Raw genomic sequence first — 17,681 nt, forward strand, 5'->3', positions numbered from 1 at the left:
TTATTCAACCTCATTGACCTGTAGTGAATAAAAGGGAATCCTTAATATGAAACCTCTGCACAACATGCCGGCATCTTAAAGAAGAAGACCATTCATGTGCGAGTCTGTGATTAAATGGGCTGTGGAGCATCATAAGGTAGCTGCGGTGTGGCTCTTGGAGATCCTTATGAGAGACTCACACTTTTGTGGCTATCTATGCATTCTTTGCCACAACTCCATGTGTAACAGTGATATACTTATTTGCCTACAGTGCCTAGCAGTTGACCTCTACGTCCGCTGGTATGTCAAGACAAAGGTTAGTAGCATTCAGTCCCAGTATAACAAGAGTGCTCATTTTGCCCAGTCTGTAAGTAAGTAACTCAAGCAATAATTTAATCTCTTACTTTAAAAAGAACAAAGATACATGGGCTATGCTAGGGACCCCCAAAACAAAGAAAAACTAACCAGTTAACCTAAAAGCCAATCCTAGCTTCTTGCAGTGACTTTTAGAAAATACATAAATTTTACTGAGGACAAGCAAAATTGCATTACTCACTGGTGCTAAACTTATATGCTTTTAACCTAGCTGCAATTTTTCTCCAAGACATAATTAAAAGCATCTATCTAAGGAGTATAGGCAGATATCACTATAAAACTGTCCTCTTAATGAAATGCCACTGATTATGCCATTCTCCTCACAGTACTCTGCTTCTTTCATCTGCAGTCAAAATACCTTTCTCTTCTAAGGAAAACTGTGAATTAAGAGTATCTGCTGCTGAAAAACTGATCTCTAGTTACTGAAAGGATGGCAACGACTACAGGAAGAGGGACTACTTATGCAAATAGCTGTATTGGTGCTTTTAATGTATGAATAGTTGTCACTTCAGAAGAGAAATACTGTCATTTGGTTACTGACTCGTAAGTATGGCAATATGATTAAGTCAAAACTAATTTGATTATTGAAACATTAACCCAAAGATTTGAGCTTCTGACATCTCAAGAGCTTTTACTGAACTGATGGCTGTAATTCATGTCCATTGAAAACTAGATGTTCATTGTGAAAGACTGCATTCTTAAATTCCCACAAGAGATGCCAAAAATGCAGCTTCATTCATTCCTATGGAAGACTGACAGGAGATCTCATATCCATTTTGTTTTGATTGTATTATTTCATCCGTTAAGGGTGAAAAAAAACCTTGTTTGTATTTGCACAGGGGTGACTACACAAGGAGAACACACTAGAAACAAAGCTACTGTGTACACATACGCAGGCACATCGCAAGAAGAACCAGAGGCCACTAATGCATTGCAAAGAGCAAGTTTTATTTTAGTTACCTCTCTATTGGGGGATCTCTGAAGCCACATCTAAGCTCCCAGGCAGAGGTGACACCAGCGGAGACACAGGTGCTGGTAAATTCAGCCCTGCTGGAAGATCACTGGGCCTGCTGAGCTTGCCTGTATTTCAAGGCTTCAGGCAGGCACAGCCTCCCGCTCTTTCTCGCAACAAAGCAAGAATCTCTGACATAGTGATAAGGTGCCTAGAGTTTCTCACAGGCCTATGTTATCTAACACAGAGGTTCTACTCATCAAGCACACAAGGTCAGAAAAACAATTAGTGTGATGTATGTATTTTTCTACAGACAGGTGCAAGTCACTTGAGTATATTTACATTTAACTAATCTCCTCGGCAAATCTTCCGCTATATCTCCATACGGCTACCTTTTCAATGACTCATTTCTTGCCATTTTGGGGGGACTAGAACCACTATTTAAGTATACAAAATGGATATCCTTGGCACTTTGGACAGTTTGAAATTTGGTGTCAGTCTTGACTTGAATCAGACATTTGAGAGAAATAATTTGGAAGCGTAGGGTGTTTCTCAAGTATTATTTCTAGGAACTGTGACAAATATTGCCTTAAATAGTTGCACTTGCCATCTAGTAGCATGTTGATAATAAAGCACCTCACAGCCAGCAGCTCCCTGGCTGCTGTGGCTCTGCACCTTGCCAATCAAGCTGATGAGCAAGTGACTTGATGACACAGGGCTTCTGGTGGTTCAGAAACCATTCCTCAAATACAATTCTTATTTAACAAAAACGTAACAGGTGAAACAAAGCTTGTGTTGGAAAATTCCCATGGTTGCTTTGTCAGTGTCTGTAGGGAAGATGTCCATGGAGTGTACGTTCCAGAGTGTGAAATTCACAGCTGATACTTTCGGGTCCAGATCCATCGTTACAGCACTTCCTCACAGTCAATTACTTCCTAACCTCTCTTTAGCATGTGTGGAGACCCACCACTGGGAATTCGCACGTCACCAAGGCTTTTTACAGTTATTCCCCTGGGAGCACTCAACAGACCCCAGAGGATCTACAGGCAACCTCACAGCCGTTTTCACCACAGAAGTGCTTTACAGTGGTGCTGCTGCACCATGCCAGGCCCAACCTCTTCATAGGCCTCTTTCACGGGGATACGTCCTGCTGCGGGCTGGGTCAGTGAAGCATCATCAGCGTCGTGAAGGCGGCCGCGGCTAAGGTCGAGCAGCCCCGCCTGCCCCACGTGTGTTTACCATGGCGACAGCTCCGCAGGAGCGAACAGGCGCGGGCCCCGCGGCGGCAGCGGCGCCTCACAGTGAGGGCGCAAAGCTGGTAACACTGTTGGGACCCCTAACGGTGGCCACGCGCGTCGGGGCGCGAAGAAGCGCGGCGACCTACACGTTGCGCTTCGCTCTCCCCACCTCCCACTCCACGTGCTCGCCCGAGGCTGACAACCTCACTTCCGGCCAGGCGGCAGGGGTGGAGCACACGGACACGGGAGTGTGAGGGCGCTGGGGTTGCGCATGCGTTTTCGTGCCGCAAACGGGAGAGGGGGCTGCTCCCGGCAGCGCGGCTGTTCCTGTCCGTCCGCCTCCCTACGGCGCGCGCCGGCCCTCGCGGCTGCGCGAGCGAGGGTGAAGTGCGCGTAGCGTCCCGGCGGCAGCGGAGCTGTGGGAACCTCCCCTGTCTCGGCGCTGTGGCTGTGCTGTGCTGTGCTGCGCTGGGCTGCGCTGGGCTGGGCTGTGCTGTGCTGTGCCCGCCCTCTTCCTCGTTCTCTCCCCCCTCCTTCCCTTCCTGGAGGGGGTGTCGCTGCGGGTGCAGGGAGCTGGCGGTGGCGGGTGAGGAGAAGCGGGGCGGGGGCCGCGGCCGGCTCGTGAACCGGGGCAGCCCCCATACCGCCCCCCGTTTCTCCGGCAGCCGTTGGGCAGCGGCCGTCTGCGGGTAACGGCCGCCCTCGCCTTACGCTCGTCCCGACCGGCGGCTTCTTCCTCGGGCGCCCTGCGTCGCGCGGGGCCGGGCAGCCGCCTGTGCCCGGCGCCCGTCTCGCGGGCCCGGCGGGGCTCCGCTCACTATGAAGAAGTTTTCTCGGATGCCCAAGTCCGAGGGCAGTGGCAGCAGCGGGACGGCGTGTGTCGGCTCCGGCGGCGGGGGGAGCGGCGTCGCCTTGGGCAAGGTGTTCGCCGTCGGACGCTACCAGGTCACTCCTGAGGAGCTGTTGGCTGAAGGTAACGCAGGGACGTGGGCCCTACCGTGCGGGGTGCCCGTGGAACAGGGAGAGAGCGGCAGAGCGGGAGCGGCGGAGGCCGAGCGCGGCCCTGGGGAGAGGCGGGGGGCGCTGCCCTGCTCCGTGCCGCCCTCGCGAGGGCAGCGGGACGAGCAGCCGCCTTCCTTACCAGCCGCTCACTCTTCCCGTCCCTGAATAAGCCCCTGTAAGCCGGTTGGGGGGGGTTATTTTGAAGTTCTTTTTTTTGTTGGTATTTTTTTGTTTCGGCTGATGGCTGGTGCTAGGGGCTCGTTTAGTGGCTTAAGAGTTTCCTAGCATGCTGTCGCGGGTAGAGTCGTGTTAGATGCCTTAGATAACAGCACGACTTCGTGGGCTTGGTGTTTCGTCGGTCAGATCATTTGGGGTTGCAGACGGTGTGGCCGGTAAGCCGTGCCTCAGAACAGGGTGCTTTAATCTTGTAGTAGGCTTTTTCCTTCTACTGACATGCAACAAATAAACCCCGTGATCTTTATTGCTGGGATGCAGTAGATTTCTGGCTGGGTCATGAGTGAACTTGCAGTGCTAGCAACTTCTGCTGCAGCTAATCCTCATTTTCCCCTTCTTGCAGGGTGCTTGACTTGTAATTCTTGTCAGAAACTTGCACTTCATGTTTTTAGGCCTCCACTGGGTCTTTATAAAGATGTTTGGATTCGAATAGTCACAGAGTTGGCTAGACTTTGTCAGCTCTGCAACTTTAATAGACACTGGCATGGGGCATCTTGACAACAGCCATCTTTGGGTTGCACTCTGTGTGTGGGGGGGAAGCAATGCAGTGCTGATATCTTATAGTTTGTGGCAGATGATGTTGTAAAGTAAAAAGCATAATTGTCTTCCTAGGTCACTGAGCAGAGGGCTAGTCCCATGTACTTGGTAGATGCTGAATTTTTGCAGCACTAGAACATGCTGCTTTGGATGTTGTGGGTAAAATAATTTACCTTTGTCACTTTTATGTTTGTGCATTGCTTGGACTAGTTTATGCATAAATGTACTGGTAAACTTAAGTGTGTTTATTGATGATGATTTAAGATGCAGTTTGAACAAGGACATGCAGGTAGAAAATGGAGCCATATAGGGAGTACTTAAATTTTCATTACTCTTTTGAAAAACTTTTAGTAGTATAGTGGAATTGGTACTTTTTTGGACCACAGCCTTTTGTCATTGGCTTATGAAAATGAGGTCAGGGCTTAGTAAACTGCATACTTGGTTGCCTAAAATATAAGTGGTTCTTGCTGAGAGCTCCTTCACAGTCCCTGTAGTCAGACAGAAGGTCCTTTCTCTGCAGGGCTGCTTAGGGGAAAGCAGCAAAACTGCACGGTGCTGGGTTCAGTTTAGCATATTATTCAAAGTTTTCTCATAATGTGCAGTTTGAAGAGCCACTATAGATCACTATTTTTTCTTCTTCTTTATGTAGCTCACAGAAACAAACTCGTAGTCCTTAGGGTCTTGGGGGCAGGGAGCATAATAATTTTAGCAGTGGAGTGTTGTACAAATTGGCTTCCTTACTTTTGAGACAGAAATATAAAGTTTTCCACAGCATTCATGTGTTCTCTTAAATACAGGTGACTAGGACTAGAACTGATAAGAGTCAGAGCAGTGAAAATCTGCTATGTCTTGGGCGAAGTCTTGACAGTCAACACTGGAGCTATTCAGTAGGATAGACCCTAAAAGGCTTAGAGGAGAAGAAAATAACAGGTGGCATAACTGTGTGGTTGAGGTAGTAGGGCAGAAGTGAGGTAGCCAGGGGAATGATGCTCTCCCAACTCTTGGGAATGGGCTAAAAGTGTGTGTGTTGGGAACCCATGTGTGCCCAGTGGTGGCTGATGAGAAGGTCACTATGAGTAAGTTTTCAGGTGGGACTCTGGTACTCCTAATTGAGCACAATAGCTTATGAGTGAAAAAGTTGCTTTTTGTCTAGGAATTACTTCTTTACAGTCATGTCTTCCCTGGACTTAATAGTAATGATTAAGAGTGAGTAATGCTATTGATGTTATATGAGTCATATTGCAATCTATGATTAGTACTTAATTAATACTTAATAAATCCTCTGCTTAAGAATCTTCCTTCTTTGTGGGGATGGGTGGAAACAAATTCTCTTCACCCCCAAGTCCCCTTTCATTTTCAGAAACCCAGTTTTACTGAGGGTCTTCAGTTGGTCAGGTAGTTTCTGTTATTAAGTACTGATGTAAAACCATTGACAAGTTACTTTCAGGGTTTTGGGTTGTGTAACACAAAGCATTGTTAATAAATTAATGAATGTAGTGAACAATAAGCCTGTTTCGGAATGGATATATAATGTTCTGCTAGCAGTGATATGGATAGGCTTTTTTGCTGGCTATTAGGGTCAATACCATTTTGTGTCAGCCAGATTTGAACTGTTTAGACACCCCACCCCTGCATAGACCCCTTCCATATTTTGCATCTGAATTGTCCTGGGAAGGTTCTCTCTAACTAGAGCTGGTGGTAGTAGAGATGCCAAAAGGCTCAAGAAGTAATTATGTTTTTAGGATGCAAGAATGAATCTTTGGTAGATTCTCCATGTTGATACAGATGTTGCCCACAAAACACTTTCTGTCATCTTTGATATTGTTTTATTGCGGTGTTGTGAAGGCAAAAATATGTAGCTTTATAATCTAGCGCTTTTGCTAGAAAATGTATACTACTGTCTAGAGGAACAGCAGCCTTTTGTAGCAAAGTAGGTATAAAGGTTCAAGTGCTATCCATAGTAGGCTACTAGATTGTTTCTTTTGTTTTAAACACATCTCTCTTCTGGTGACATCTTAGCCTTAATTACCCAAGGGTCAGTGTGTTGTTGGATGGAGGTGTTTGTTGTTAAGGTTGATTACCCAGACATGGGGAAAACCAAATCCGTTTGGGTTAAGGTTTGATGTAGACAGCGAGTTTCTATTCATTTCAAAGGTCTGTGAAATAATAACTGATCAAGGAAGAGCAGAGGCCTTTTCTTTGTATCTTTTTGTTGAATAAGAGTATATGCGATGCAGTTGAAGTTTGAAAAAATCTGAAAAATACATGGAGAATTATTTTCAAAGTTACAGATGGTGCATAGGGACTCCAAAGTTAGTTATGATGACTCCAATACTGAAAAAGACTTCCTGGTTCAGAAATGGCCATGAGTTGGATGTGTCAAATTATGAAACATCCTTTTAAATCTATCTCAAATGTCAGTGCAAAACAGTTAATGTTGTCAAGAGTGAAAAGGTAAGTAAAAATATGTAACTTTCTAAGCTGTTTTTGGTTTCTAGAAGAAGGAAGTAGAAAGTTGTGGTTTGACATGGAGGGAATATGATTTCATTTTTTGCATTGACTTAAACAGAAAGGAGATAGTGAAGTGTAAGAACTGCAGTGTAACTAATTTTACTGGATACTGTAAGGGTAGCCATTGGAAGATATTACATTTTTTTTTCTTGTCTTGATGGCTTGGCAGGTCTTCAGTGTGTTTAAACTAAGTAAATAAAGACTTTTCCAGGTTTGAAGTTGTCTTTGTACTAGTAACAGACAGAAGTGGGCATGCTGGGCATTTTGTTGCAACTTAGTATGTGGATATGTTTTAATGACTGCAGATAAAGCAGAGACAGTTGCAGTGGTTTAAAAACAAACAACAACAAAACAAAACAAACCCAAAAAACAAACCCCACCAAAACAAAAAAAGGAGACTGTACATGAAATATGCAGTAGGTTGTCAAGCTTCACTCCTGACCATGACTGGCTTGGTTTGGAAGCTACTTTGTGGGCATAGAAAGATGCTCATCATATTGCTTTCATTCTTTGCTCTTTAGAATTAATTAATGGAATCATGGAGCATATGTAGTTGCATTTTATATTAAAAAAACCTAAAACAACAAAACCAACAACAACAAAACAAGTACTGTGTAGTGGTTTTTGTCTCCTGTGGTACAGGTAATAAACTGTCATCCAGTGTCTTGAGTGTCTTGGTATTTCAAGGCAGTTACAAGGCATTCTTCAGGCTGGTTGTTCTCCTGCTGTCCAGGACAATTATTACCATATCTGGGTGCTTCCCAGATATGTTTTTAGTACAACAGAGAAATGTGGTAACTCCCTGTCAGGCAGTAGTCCTGTGTCCATCTTCCTGTCTGTCCTAGTGTGCTGTGAATATAGCAAAAGAGGTGGTGATCTTGCCTTTGAAAACCTTCTTTTTTGGGAAGGACTATGTTGGGCTTGCTGTATTTGGAGGAAGCAAAAATCTCCTGCCATTAATTCAGTACAATTTTTTCCATTCTCACCCTCCCACCAGTAGGTCCATTGCTGATGGAAGTGGAGGTAAAATGCTAGAGACTTACACAGAACAGACTGGGTAACACCCTGTGCTGCTTGCTCCCAGAAGTATCCACACTGAATGTAAAGTAGTGGTAGGTAGTGTCACTGTGTTTAGAAAAGGCAATAGGCTGTTGTTCAGCTTTTCTGTGTCTTGAAACTTTGGAAAGGAAGGATTGAACAGGACACATTACTGCTCTTGCACTGTCACTTTCTCTATTTCCTTTGCCCTAGTGTATGTGGAAATAAGTCATATGATAGTGGTTATACTGTGTGGTTTATTTTATTTTTTTTTTAAATTGTTCTAGCTGATAAAATAGTGAGTTTGGAGCTGTGTGGTGTTGAGTCTTCTCATGATTTATCTTCAGAAGCTGTTATTTTTCTAAGTGACCTGCTATGTTGAACTGGAGAGGCAGGGAAAAAACACTCAGGTGATAATTGTTTTTGAGTTAGCGAGTTAATGTTAGTATGACACAGGAAGTTTGCTTCATGTATTTAACATGCTGGTTAAGGCACAGTTTTCTGTGAAGAGGGACCTCTCAATACAGAAGACAAGTGAAAACCTTGAGTCTTCCCTTTATAAGGCTGGAAATTCATTCTGCTTTCTTTCATAATCCAACTTGCCCTGCAACCTCTTAGAGTCATTACTGGCAAACTAGTGAAGGCGTGAGCTTCTTGCAAGCTCTACCATCCTACTTAAATGGAGCATGTAGTCTCTGCAAGTACTTGATGACATTGATTATTCACTTGGTATCTTATTTTCATACTGTTCCAGTTGAGGCATAGGGAAACTAGCACCTCAGTGCAGAGGAATCCAAGTTCTGTTTTGTGAGATCTTGTGCTGTGTGTTTGTAGATTGTCATGCTAATCTTTAGTGCTAGTGTCCTTTACTGGAGGTTTTTCTTCAATGAACTGTCTGAGGGAAGAAGGGCAATATTTATATGTGATCAGTGTTACAGCTGTGGTAAAGGTCAAATTGCCTATTTTCCAGAAGGGAGGTGTAGTAAGTTCTTCAGCATCAGTCCTAAAATGAGGATAGTCTGGAAAGTTTTGTTGTCTGTTTTTTTTTTAGTGTGGTGGTTTTTTTGTGTGTGTGTGTTTTGTTTTTTTTTTTTTAACCTTACATGTCTTAGCAATAGGAGTGGAATTTGTAGTCTAAGTAGATGAAGTTTCTGATGTGCGTAAGGTGGCTCTTGTCCTTCTAGAATCACTTGTTAAGACCCATTTTGATAAACCTTTCATGCCCTGATTTTTAAGTCTTTTGAGTAAGGTATCTTTGGGATTTGCAACTCCAGAAGATGCTATAAACTCTTAAGTGTGCTGCTATACAGCATACACTGCTTGCTTTCTTGTGGAGACATGGCTTGTTGGTCATGCTTTGTGCTAAAGAGGCAAACAGGGAGAAGTGCCATTGTATCTGTTAACTTTGTACTTCAGAGCCTTTAAATGTGGTTTGGACTGACTTTTGAACTGTGAGATTCTGACTGTACAGTGGGGAGCTTATTTTTGTGTCTGGTGTTACAAATATAGGTGGTGCAGAGTCACTTCTCCTGTCATGACTATGTGGCATGGCAATTTCATGACACACTCATGATTGGTTTTTTTCATTCCTTTATTGTTTGTGGAGCATGTTACTGGCCACTCTTTGCAGTAACTGCAGTTTTAATTTCAGTTGGAATCTAGTTTAGTTCAGTTGTTCCAATGGATTATGAGCTGGAAGGTTGTCTTGAAAGATAACTTGTGGAATTTGAGTTGGGATTGGTCATGGGTTTTTTTTGTTGTGTTTTTTTGTTTGTGGTTTGTTTTTTTGTGTTTGTGGGGCTTGGGGGTTTTGTTTGGTTTTGTTTTGCTTTGTTTTTTCCCCCCAGTGTGTAACATCACTGACTCTATGTTCCCCCATAACTGTAAAGGTCACACCTGTTATTCTGCCTGCAGCAGTTTTCCTTTGCTAATATTTGGGTAGCAGAAGTGGTTTGTTCAAGTTAAAAAGATGAAGGGTGAAAAAAGCAGCACAAATAAAACATTCTGATTTTCCTTTTGGTGTAGAATATAGTGTAATACACTTAAAGCTCTTAGCAGGCCCAATAATATGCATGGCTGCCTTAGTTCAAGTGTAGCTTCAGAATGGCAGGCAGTGAGATGCTGAACCAAGTCTTGATCTCTGGCTGATGAAAGATAGGTAGCCTATGCTGTAGTATTTAGGATTGATCTTTGGGCTTTTCAAGCCTAGGCAGGCAGCTAACAGCTTGAAACAAGAGGTTTGTTTTGCCTGTTACAGTATGTGGCTATATTCTGTGTAATGAACAGGAAAACATAGCAGGAAGTAGTTTGGGGTATGTACATGGGATCCTGGTCTTACATCAAGGTGCAGTTAAAAATGTCTTTTCATGTAACACAGCACACCAAATAAAAGCTTGGAGTTTTGTTAGTGGGATAGCTAGCGTACTGCCTGAACTTTGGTGGTTCTTCAGTAGAACAGTAATTCTCACCCTACTCTCCAGAGCTGTCATGTGCCTCTTCTACATAGACAAAGAAATAAACAGGTTAGGAAACCTCTTTAAGCTGACAAAGGTCTCTGTTGTACAGCTAAGACCAAGCTCAGCTCTTACACATGCGTGGTTTACTGCTCTTGGGTTGTCAAGTTATGTATTTGCATCCTCTAAGGACACTGATTTCTGCACTGCAATGTCCATGAACATGTACTATTACACCTCTGTTAACTGCACATAATTGTTCTGTTCTTTTTCAAGATCATCAATCTAACTTTTGCATGCCCAGAAGTAGTTAAATACTGAGCAAGTACTTTGTAATCTCGTAGTTTGGAGGTAAGTTTTTGGGATAGTAGCCAATAGTCAGATGGTGCTATTAGAAGCAGCAGCTTGATCTGTAGCACTGTCATAGTAGCATGATGCACAAACTCAAACCATTTTTCCTTTGCCAAATTTTGACAAAAGACAGATGTAGCAAATGTATGTGCCATCTACTGGCTTTTTTTTCTTGTGGATGTGTTCTGATAAAGTATGCTACTGTTACAGTAGTCATAAAAGGGTGTATGCGTGCAGATGTTTTTATGGTGAAACTCCTGGACACCCTCAAAGGGTAAGGCAGCATGTAATAACAGAGGACAGATTAGCTTTGTATGGGAAGGACTTGGCCTGGCTTTAAAAGTAGCTGCACAGGTTCTTATTTTGGATGTGTGGGTTTTGTTGGTTTGACTTTTCAAGTGTTTTATTAGATGTTAGTATTTTGGATGTCAGTGTAGAAAACAAAATCTTTATTAGTTAATAAAAGTAGAACTCATTTTCAGACGGATGTTAATTAGAAACCAGTGATTCTGGGAAGTATATGTTTATTTCTTTGGGCTTTTGTTACTGCAATATCAGAGCTGTCGGTCATAAACTAGTGTGTTACCCATATGGAAGTATTTGCACAGTTCTGTGCATAGAGAACTGAAGTTAATAGCGGAGGGGGAACTCTGTCTCTACAGAGCAGCTTAATTACAGGCTTACTTTCCTTTCGTATCTGGGAAGATTGAGCATGCTTTAATATTAAGTGCATGAACTTTGACATTTTTCTTGCTGTATATGTTTGTTTTAGCTGTAAATGTGTGCACACATGCTGATGACTGCCTCAGTTCTTGCTAAATGGATTTTACCTCAAACTCAGAGGAAAGATGCTTGAGGTAATCAATTAGGTTGTGCTCCTTGGCTCTTGCATTGTTTTGGTTTACAGCATTCTTTTAAAGTCTTCCTTCTTGAAAATATTTACTTGCTTAACCTTGGACTGTATCTTATTTGTTGTGGCTATTTTTTGCCTCCATAATAGACTAGATAAGTAGCTTACTGTAGTTGATTGAGTTGCTGTGTGCAAACGAAGCTGTGTTAACTGACACTATGAATGCTCCAGGCCTGCTAAAATGCAGAGTGTAAGGGTGTCAGATAGCAGATGGTTCCGCTAAGCGAATTTTATTCTGCTTTTGGGACTAACTGGGAACACAGACATGGTCAGTCTCCTAATTGTAAGTTGGTTGCTTGAGGTGCTGTCCTTTTTCTAAGGAATTGTTAGGTTTGCAGCCATCTGTTTTCTAAGGAAGGTTTTTCCTCCTGTGTTTCTATAGGTTTAGCATAAGAGCTGTTAATATACTGGATGAACAGCTGCTTCCAGAAATGCTTGGAGTATTTGCCTGATACCTTAAGCTGAAAGTCTGAGACTAGTTTCCACATGACAGGGATGCTAAGTGCCAGGGCTCTGACACAGGTGATGTGATCTCTAGTCTGAGATGGCTTGTTCTGTATTTTCTTCTCTAGCTTAAGAAGATAGGCTGTGAACATGAAACCCCTGTTCTCTTGAAGGGCTAGGTTCTGTTATTTCTCTTCATGATGTCTACCTGCTGACAAGGAATAGAAGTGAATTCCTCTTCTGCTTTCCTGGTTGTCTTGAGAATGGATGTCAGTCTCTTGGTGTTTGGAGTGTTTGTCTGACAGTTAAGAAGGTAGGACCTTTCCCTTCCTCTCCTCTGATTCATGCGTGTCTTGGTTAGTCTTACTTGTCTAGGTTAGTTACTTTTTACTAGTAGCAGTGAGATGTCTTGGATAAGGATGAGGTCAGTTGTGAAACTGGATCTCTCAACAGAAGCAGTGTGGGGGGGAATGCACTGAAACATACAGGTTAACAACTGGAAATAAAAAGCCAGCTTGATCCTAGAGATCTGTTTTAATTAAGTGGGGAATATTTATTTTGGTTTGAGTAGGAAAAGACATTTTACTGCTGCTTTGTTCTTGAGCAATATCAACACGTTATAAAACATTGTCTGTGTTGTGGAACTGAAAACTAGTTAATTCGCAGTGCTTTCCCTGTAAAGATATGATGGCATTTTCTTAGCCTTGATTCTCATCCTTTTTGCCTTGCCGCTTCTGATGCAAATGGTAAAAATATTGAAGAAATGACTACGTAGACTCATGTGAGAGCGCACACCTCTTAGCGTTTTTTGTCTTGTTCTTTGAGAGGTATCCAGGTTAGTATTGATCTCTAGAATGTGGCATCCCCTTAGGCAGTGTCCTTATCCTGCAGATGAAGAAATAAAGGAAGATGAGAGATTTGCCCCAGGACATCCAACAGGTTCCTAGAAAAGCTATTGGTAGAGTTTGGAATGTCCTGGCTCTAGGATGCTTTCTTTCTCATTGCTTCTGTAAATGCTGTGCCTTGATTGCCATATACAAAACCATGAAAGGAATTCTGATCTTCCAAGCCTTGAGGAGATTCTGTTCTGCATAGTGTGTACGTTGGGCTTCCTTCCAAACTTGCTCATTATTTTAATGGATAACTTTGTTCCTGTAGTGCCTTGAAACTTTAATGCACAAGTCACTAAGATAGATACAGAAATGGTCCAGTTCTTGGTTTAATTCTTGTTTGGACTGTGATTTCTGTCTCTGCATCTTGTTATCTTTCAGCAGCAGTTCTAAAAAGTTATTCTTGCAGTGTTTTGCTACTTCTCTCATAGTTTTGAGTCAGTGGTCAGTATGACATGTTCTTATGTTCGTTTGCCATTCCTGTAGGTTGAAAAACTGCATATGCTTTTGTTTGGAAAAATGGTTGCTAAACAATTTTTATTGTTGTTGTTGCTTTAGGTTTTTGATAATTACTAAATGATATGCCTGAAACTGTATAAAAGCAGTGTTCCTTTGGAGAGACAAGCTGTGGAAGAACAAAACTTTGAGCTAATCATGTAACTGCTAATGTGCATGGGCTTATTTTGTGCTATTTAAGAACTCTGACTGAGGCAGGTGCTCTTCTGGATTGCAGTTGTGTAACCACAACGTGCGATTCCTCTTTGTGCTTTGTTTTTGAACTCAATTACTTGGATATAAACCAAATAGATAATTTAAGAACATAAGGCACTTATTTACTGACACAAATGTAGAAGGACTTGACTTGAATATAGCATGTGTTCCAACAGGCAAAAATAGGAAACATTAATGAAATTTGTTATGACATGGAATCAGTTCTGTTTTGTGCATGATGTGCAGGAAAACATGTTTTTGTTCTTCCCCAAAACTAAAATGAAGCAAACAAACAAAAAAAAATTAAGTAACTGTATCCTTTGGAGCCTGTTGTCTCTCCATAGACCTCAGTAGCATGGTCTGTGTCTGTGGAGTAGACACCTTCACCTTGAGTTCAGTTTAGATATTACTTGTGTGTTATCACTTGGCTTTTACTTAATAAGAACTTATGAAAGCAGCAGGGGGATGTTTGTTCTCAGAATGAGATATCCAGAGATGACTTAGGTGCTCTGAAGAAAGAAAATAAGGTTTATATTGTTATGGTAGTTCTAAAAGCAGTGTAACTGTGTAGGAACTTATCAAAAGAAAACAGTGTTCTTCATCTAATTTGGTTTAGTCTTACAGACTTTTTGACATTTTTCCAATGTTGGTTTAAATTTACAGTATTTTTAGCGAATTGATCCTGAGCATAAATGTGATGTAGAATGATTGGATCACAGTCTTAATAGATATTTTGTATGCCAACTGAAGTATTCAAATGAATTCAACATGTACCAAATAGAACTTTTAAGGACTGCTTGCCCCCATGCAGGTACCAAGGAAGCATTATTACCTCAAATATTTTTAAATTCTATTTATTCATGTAAGCAGGTTGAATCTCAGCTATTTTGCTTTTAAAGTGTATTGGTTCCCTGTTGTTCGTATTCCAGATATGTCTGTATCTGCTCCTTTGGTATGTTTAGAGTTCAAATGTACACCAGTATTTACAGACAGACGAGCTCATGAGGTGAGATAGTGAAAATCCTTCTACTGATAGCCTCAACTATTTGTATCAGGTATTCTTAATTAATTCCAGCGAGTTAATCCAGTTTTGATCATGCTTATTTATGGAAAATGGTCAGTGAGTTCACTGGTGATGACATTTGGATGTGGAGATGTGGGGGAGACTATGTAGATTCTTTGTAGCAGTGAAGAGATTTCATCTTGCTAGTTTAGTATGTGTATTATGCCTTAGAAAAACAGTGGAGAATCTTCCTATGACAGCAGCCTTAGTCTGAAATGAATTGCGTTATGAATTGTTTGGTCCATCTCTGTTTGGCTTGGTGACTTTTGTTTCTGTTGCAGTGAAAGGTGGTGCTATTCCAAGGTGCTCTAGAGCTAACTATTTTGCTGAAGCTGGGCACCTTATGCTTTGCCTTGTTTCTCTGCCGCGGTAGCTTTGCAGTATTCAGTGAGTTATTAATGTGTGAGGTTACATATGCATTCTCTGACTTTCTCTGCTGTGGATTCTTAGCTCACATGTTTAAATCACAATTGAAATTGTGACTTCAAGGAAAATGAAAGATGAGCTACAGGGCAAATAAGAGTTCAAAGGTTTGTTTGTTTTTAATTGGGTGGTAACTGCTCAGTATGAAAATGGAGTTCACTTCTAAGACAGTTGCAGTGGTGGCACGTGAAGTACATAATGTGTCTGTACCCACTGATTAAACTATTCTGTAACTATTTTATTTCAACACTTGTTTATTGGAGCTCAAATCAAGTGTTGTGTGTGGATTTTATTTTAAACCAAACTATTGTGTGTGTTAAAAATGGTTAGCAATTGACATTTGAAATCTATAAAATTTATAAAATGAATGGAATTCATGGGTTCTATTGATCCTAGCCTCAGTGTTGTAGAATGAGCAACTTAATTTTCCTGTCTAATCTATATTTGCAGATGTCATCATCCTGATTTTTCAGACTCCCTCTGTTTTCAGTTTAGAATAAAGTACAGATGGAGCTGAATTCAGTGAACCAACTGAAAGTCTGGAGGGATGGGGAAAAAACCTTGCCACATGTGGAAGGTACAACTGCTGTTCAAAATATTGTGTTGGTGTGGTGTGTGTGGTTTTTTTTTGTTTTGTTTGTTTGTTTGGGTTGTTTTTGTGTTTGTGTGTGTGTGTTTGGTTTTTTTTGTTTGTTTGTTTTGGTTTTGTTTTGTTTTTTAACCATGCTAGCGGATGCTACTTATAGGTGTCTTATCAACTGGACAACTTGAGAAGCTTTCTTGTGAAAAGTTGGGCAGGGAGCACATCCCACTTAAAGGCATCACCTTGGTTACATCTTGAGTAATGGAATGTATCTAGTGTACTAAAATTTGAGAGACTCGAGGTTCAGTCGCACAGTGAAAGGAACTTGAATTGAGTGTTCTGGCCTAGATTACACACCCTAATCCCTTATATAGATGTTTAGTCAACAGTCTTACCTTTGATTAAAAAAAAAAAGTGTTTAGGTTGGTTGGTAGTGTTCTGTTGTGTGGGTTTCTATTTTTTCTTGAAGCATACTGTTTGGAAAGGAAAGCATCAGTGATGTGAACCTCTGTCCCTTGGAGAAAAACTTTGGTTCTGCAAACAGTTGTCACTTGACAAGTGTTTCTTGCATTCAGAAGTGTGGATTGTGTTTCTTGAACTTCTATCTCTGTTGTGTGTGTGTTTTTTGTTTGTTTGTTTTGTTTTGTTTAACTCAGGAGCTAGTTTATGCCAGCTATGGAGAATCTAAAAATGCAGAGTTAGTAAGAAATGCAATTACAATTGCTCCAATGCTTGGTGGATGGGAAACTCAACATCAATACTTGACAGAACTTGGTAGGCTTGTATGAAGGGAAGTCACTTGAGAAATGCTGACCTGCTCTATAAATAGAAGATACGTTTGTTTAAGCATACTGGGGTATGCGAGAAGTACATTTGCAAAGGAAGAGTGAATAAATGGACTGGTTGTGCTACTGTGCGTCTGAAAAGTAAAAATTGCTTTAAGATCATTCAGAATCAGGAAACATTGTAGGAACATAACGTTGTTCCCAGGCTGGAGACTGGTTCCTTGAGCACTGAAGTAGGAGATGCCGAATGAAATGGTTTTTTTGCTTTAGTTCCTGATGTGCCTGTAAAAAAATAATTGTGCTGTATTTGTACAGTGAACTGCATAAGACAACTTGGATAAGCCTGCTTTGTGCTGAAGTGTTTTCTGGTTGTATTCCTCATTTGTGTGGCAAGGTTTTGGAAGTGGGGGAATTACAGGGGTGGCTTCTGTGAGAAGATGCCAGAAGCTTTCCCCATGTTTGACAAAGCCAGTGCCAGCCACCTCCAAGAGAGGCCTGCTGCTGCCCTGAGCTGAACCCATCAGCGACAGTGGTAGTGCCTCGGTGATAATGTATTTAAAAAGGAGTAAGAACTGCTGTGCAGCAGTAAATGAGAAGAGTGAGATGTGAGAGGAACAGTTCTGCAGATGCCAAGGTCACTGAAGAAGTGGGAGGTGGTGTCCAGATGCCAGAGCAGAGGTTCCCCCGCAGCCCATGAAGGACCCCATACTGAAGCAGGTGGGTGCCTGAAGGAGGCTGTGACCTTGTGGAGACCCCATGCTGGAGCAGGCTCCTGGTGGGACCTGGGATGCCATGGAGAGAGGAGCCCACACTGGAGGAGGTTTGCTGGCAGCATTTGTGACCCCGTGGGAGACCCACACTGGAGCAGTCTGCCCCTGAAGGACTGCGCCTCGTGGAAGAGACCCATGCTGGAGCAGTTTCTGAAGAATAGCAGCCTGTGGGAAGGACCCACATTAGAGAAGTTAGTGGAGGACTGTCCCCATGGGACCCCCACACTGGAGCAGAGGAAGAGAGGGAGAGGAGGAAGGAGCAGCAGAGACATGTGATGAACTGACCACAACCCCATTCCCCATCCTCCTGTAGTGTTTGGGGGAGGAGATAGAGAATTTGGGAGTGGAGTTTAGCCCAGGAAGAAGGGAGGGATGGAGATAACAACATGTTTTTAGATTTGTCCTTATTTCTCATTATCCTACTCGGATTTG

General features: G+C 42.2%; 1 protein-coding gene across 4 annotated transcripts in view; it reads left to right on the plus strand.

Annotated features, from left to right (window-relative positions):
- The first annotated feature begins 2,811 nt into the window (after positions 1-2,811).
- The window catches only part of BMP2K (BMP2 inducible kinase), a 68,342-nt gene continuing 53,472 nt past the window's right edge, over positions 2,812-17,681 (plus strand). For 2 of the 4 annotated variants that reach the window (XM_065061689.1, XM_065061688.1), the window contains exon 1: positions 2,812-3,517. In XM_065061689.1, the coding sequence (XP_064917761.1) occupies positions 3,364-3,517 (154 nt within the window). In that variant the 5' untranslated portion in view covers positions 2,812-3,363. Of the gene's footprint in view, positions 3,518-15,561; positions 15,689-17,681 lie in introns of all 4 variants that reach the window. The other 2 variants (XM_065061687.1, XM_065061686.1) reach the window with 2 other exon arrangements.

Source organism: Columba livia, chromosome 4 (genome assembly GCF_036013475.1).
Source record: "Columba livia isolate bColLiv1 breed racing homer chromosome 4, bColLiv1.pat.W.v2, whole genome shotgun sequence".
Taxonomy (NCBI): domain Eukaryota; kingdom Metazoa; phylum Chordata; class Aves; order Columbiformes; family Columbidae; genus Columba; species Columba livia.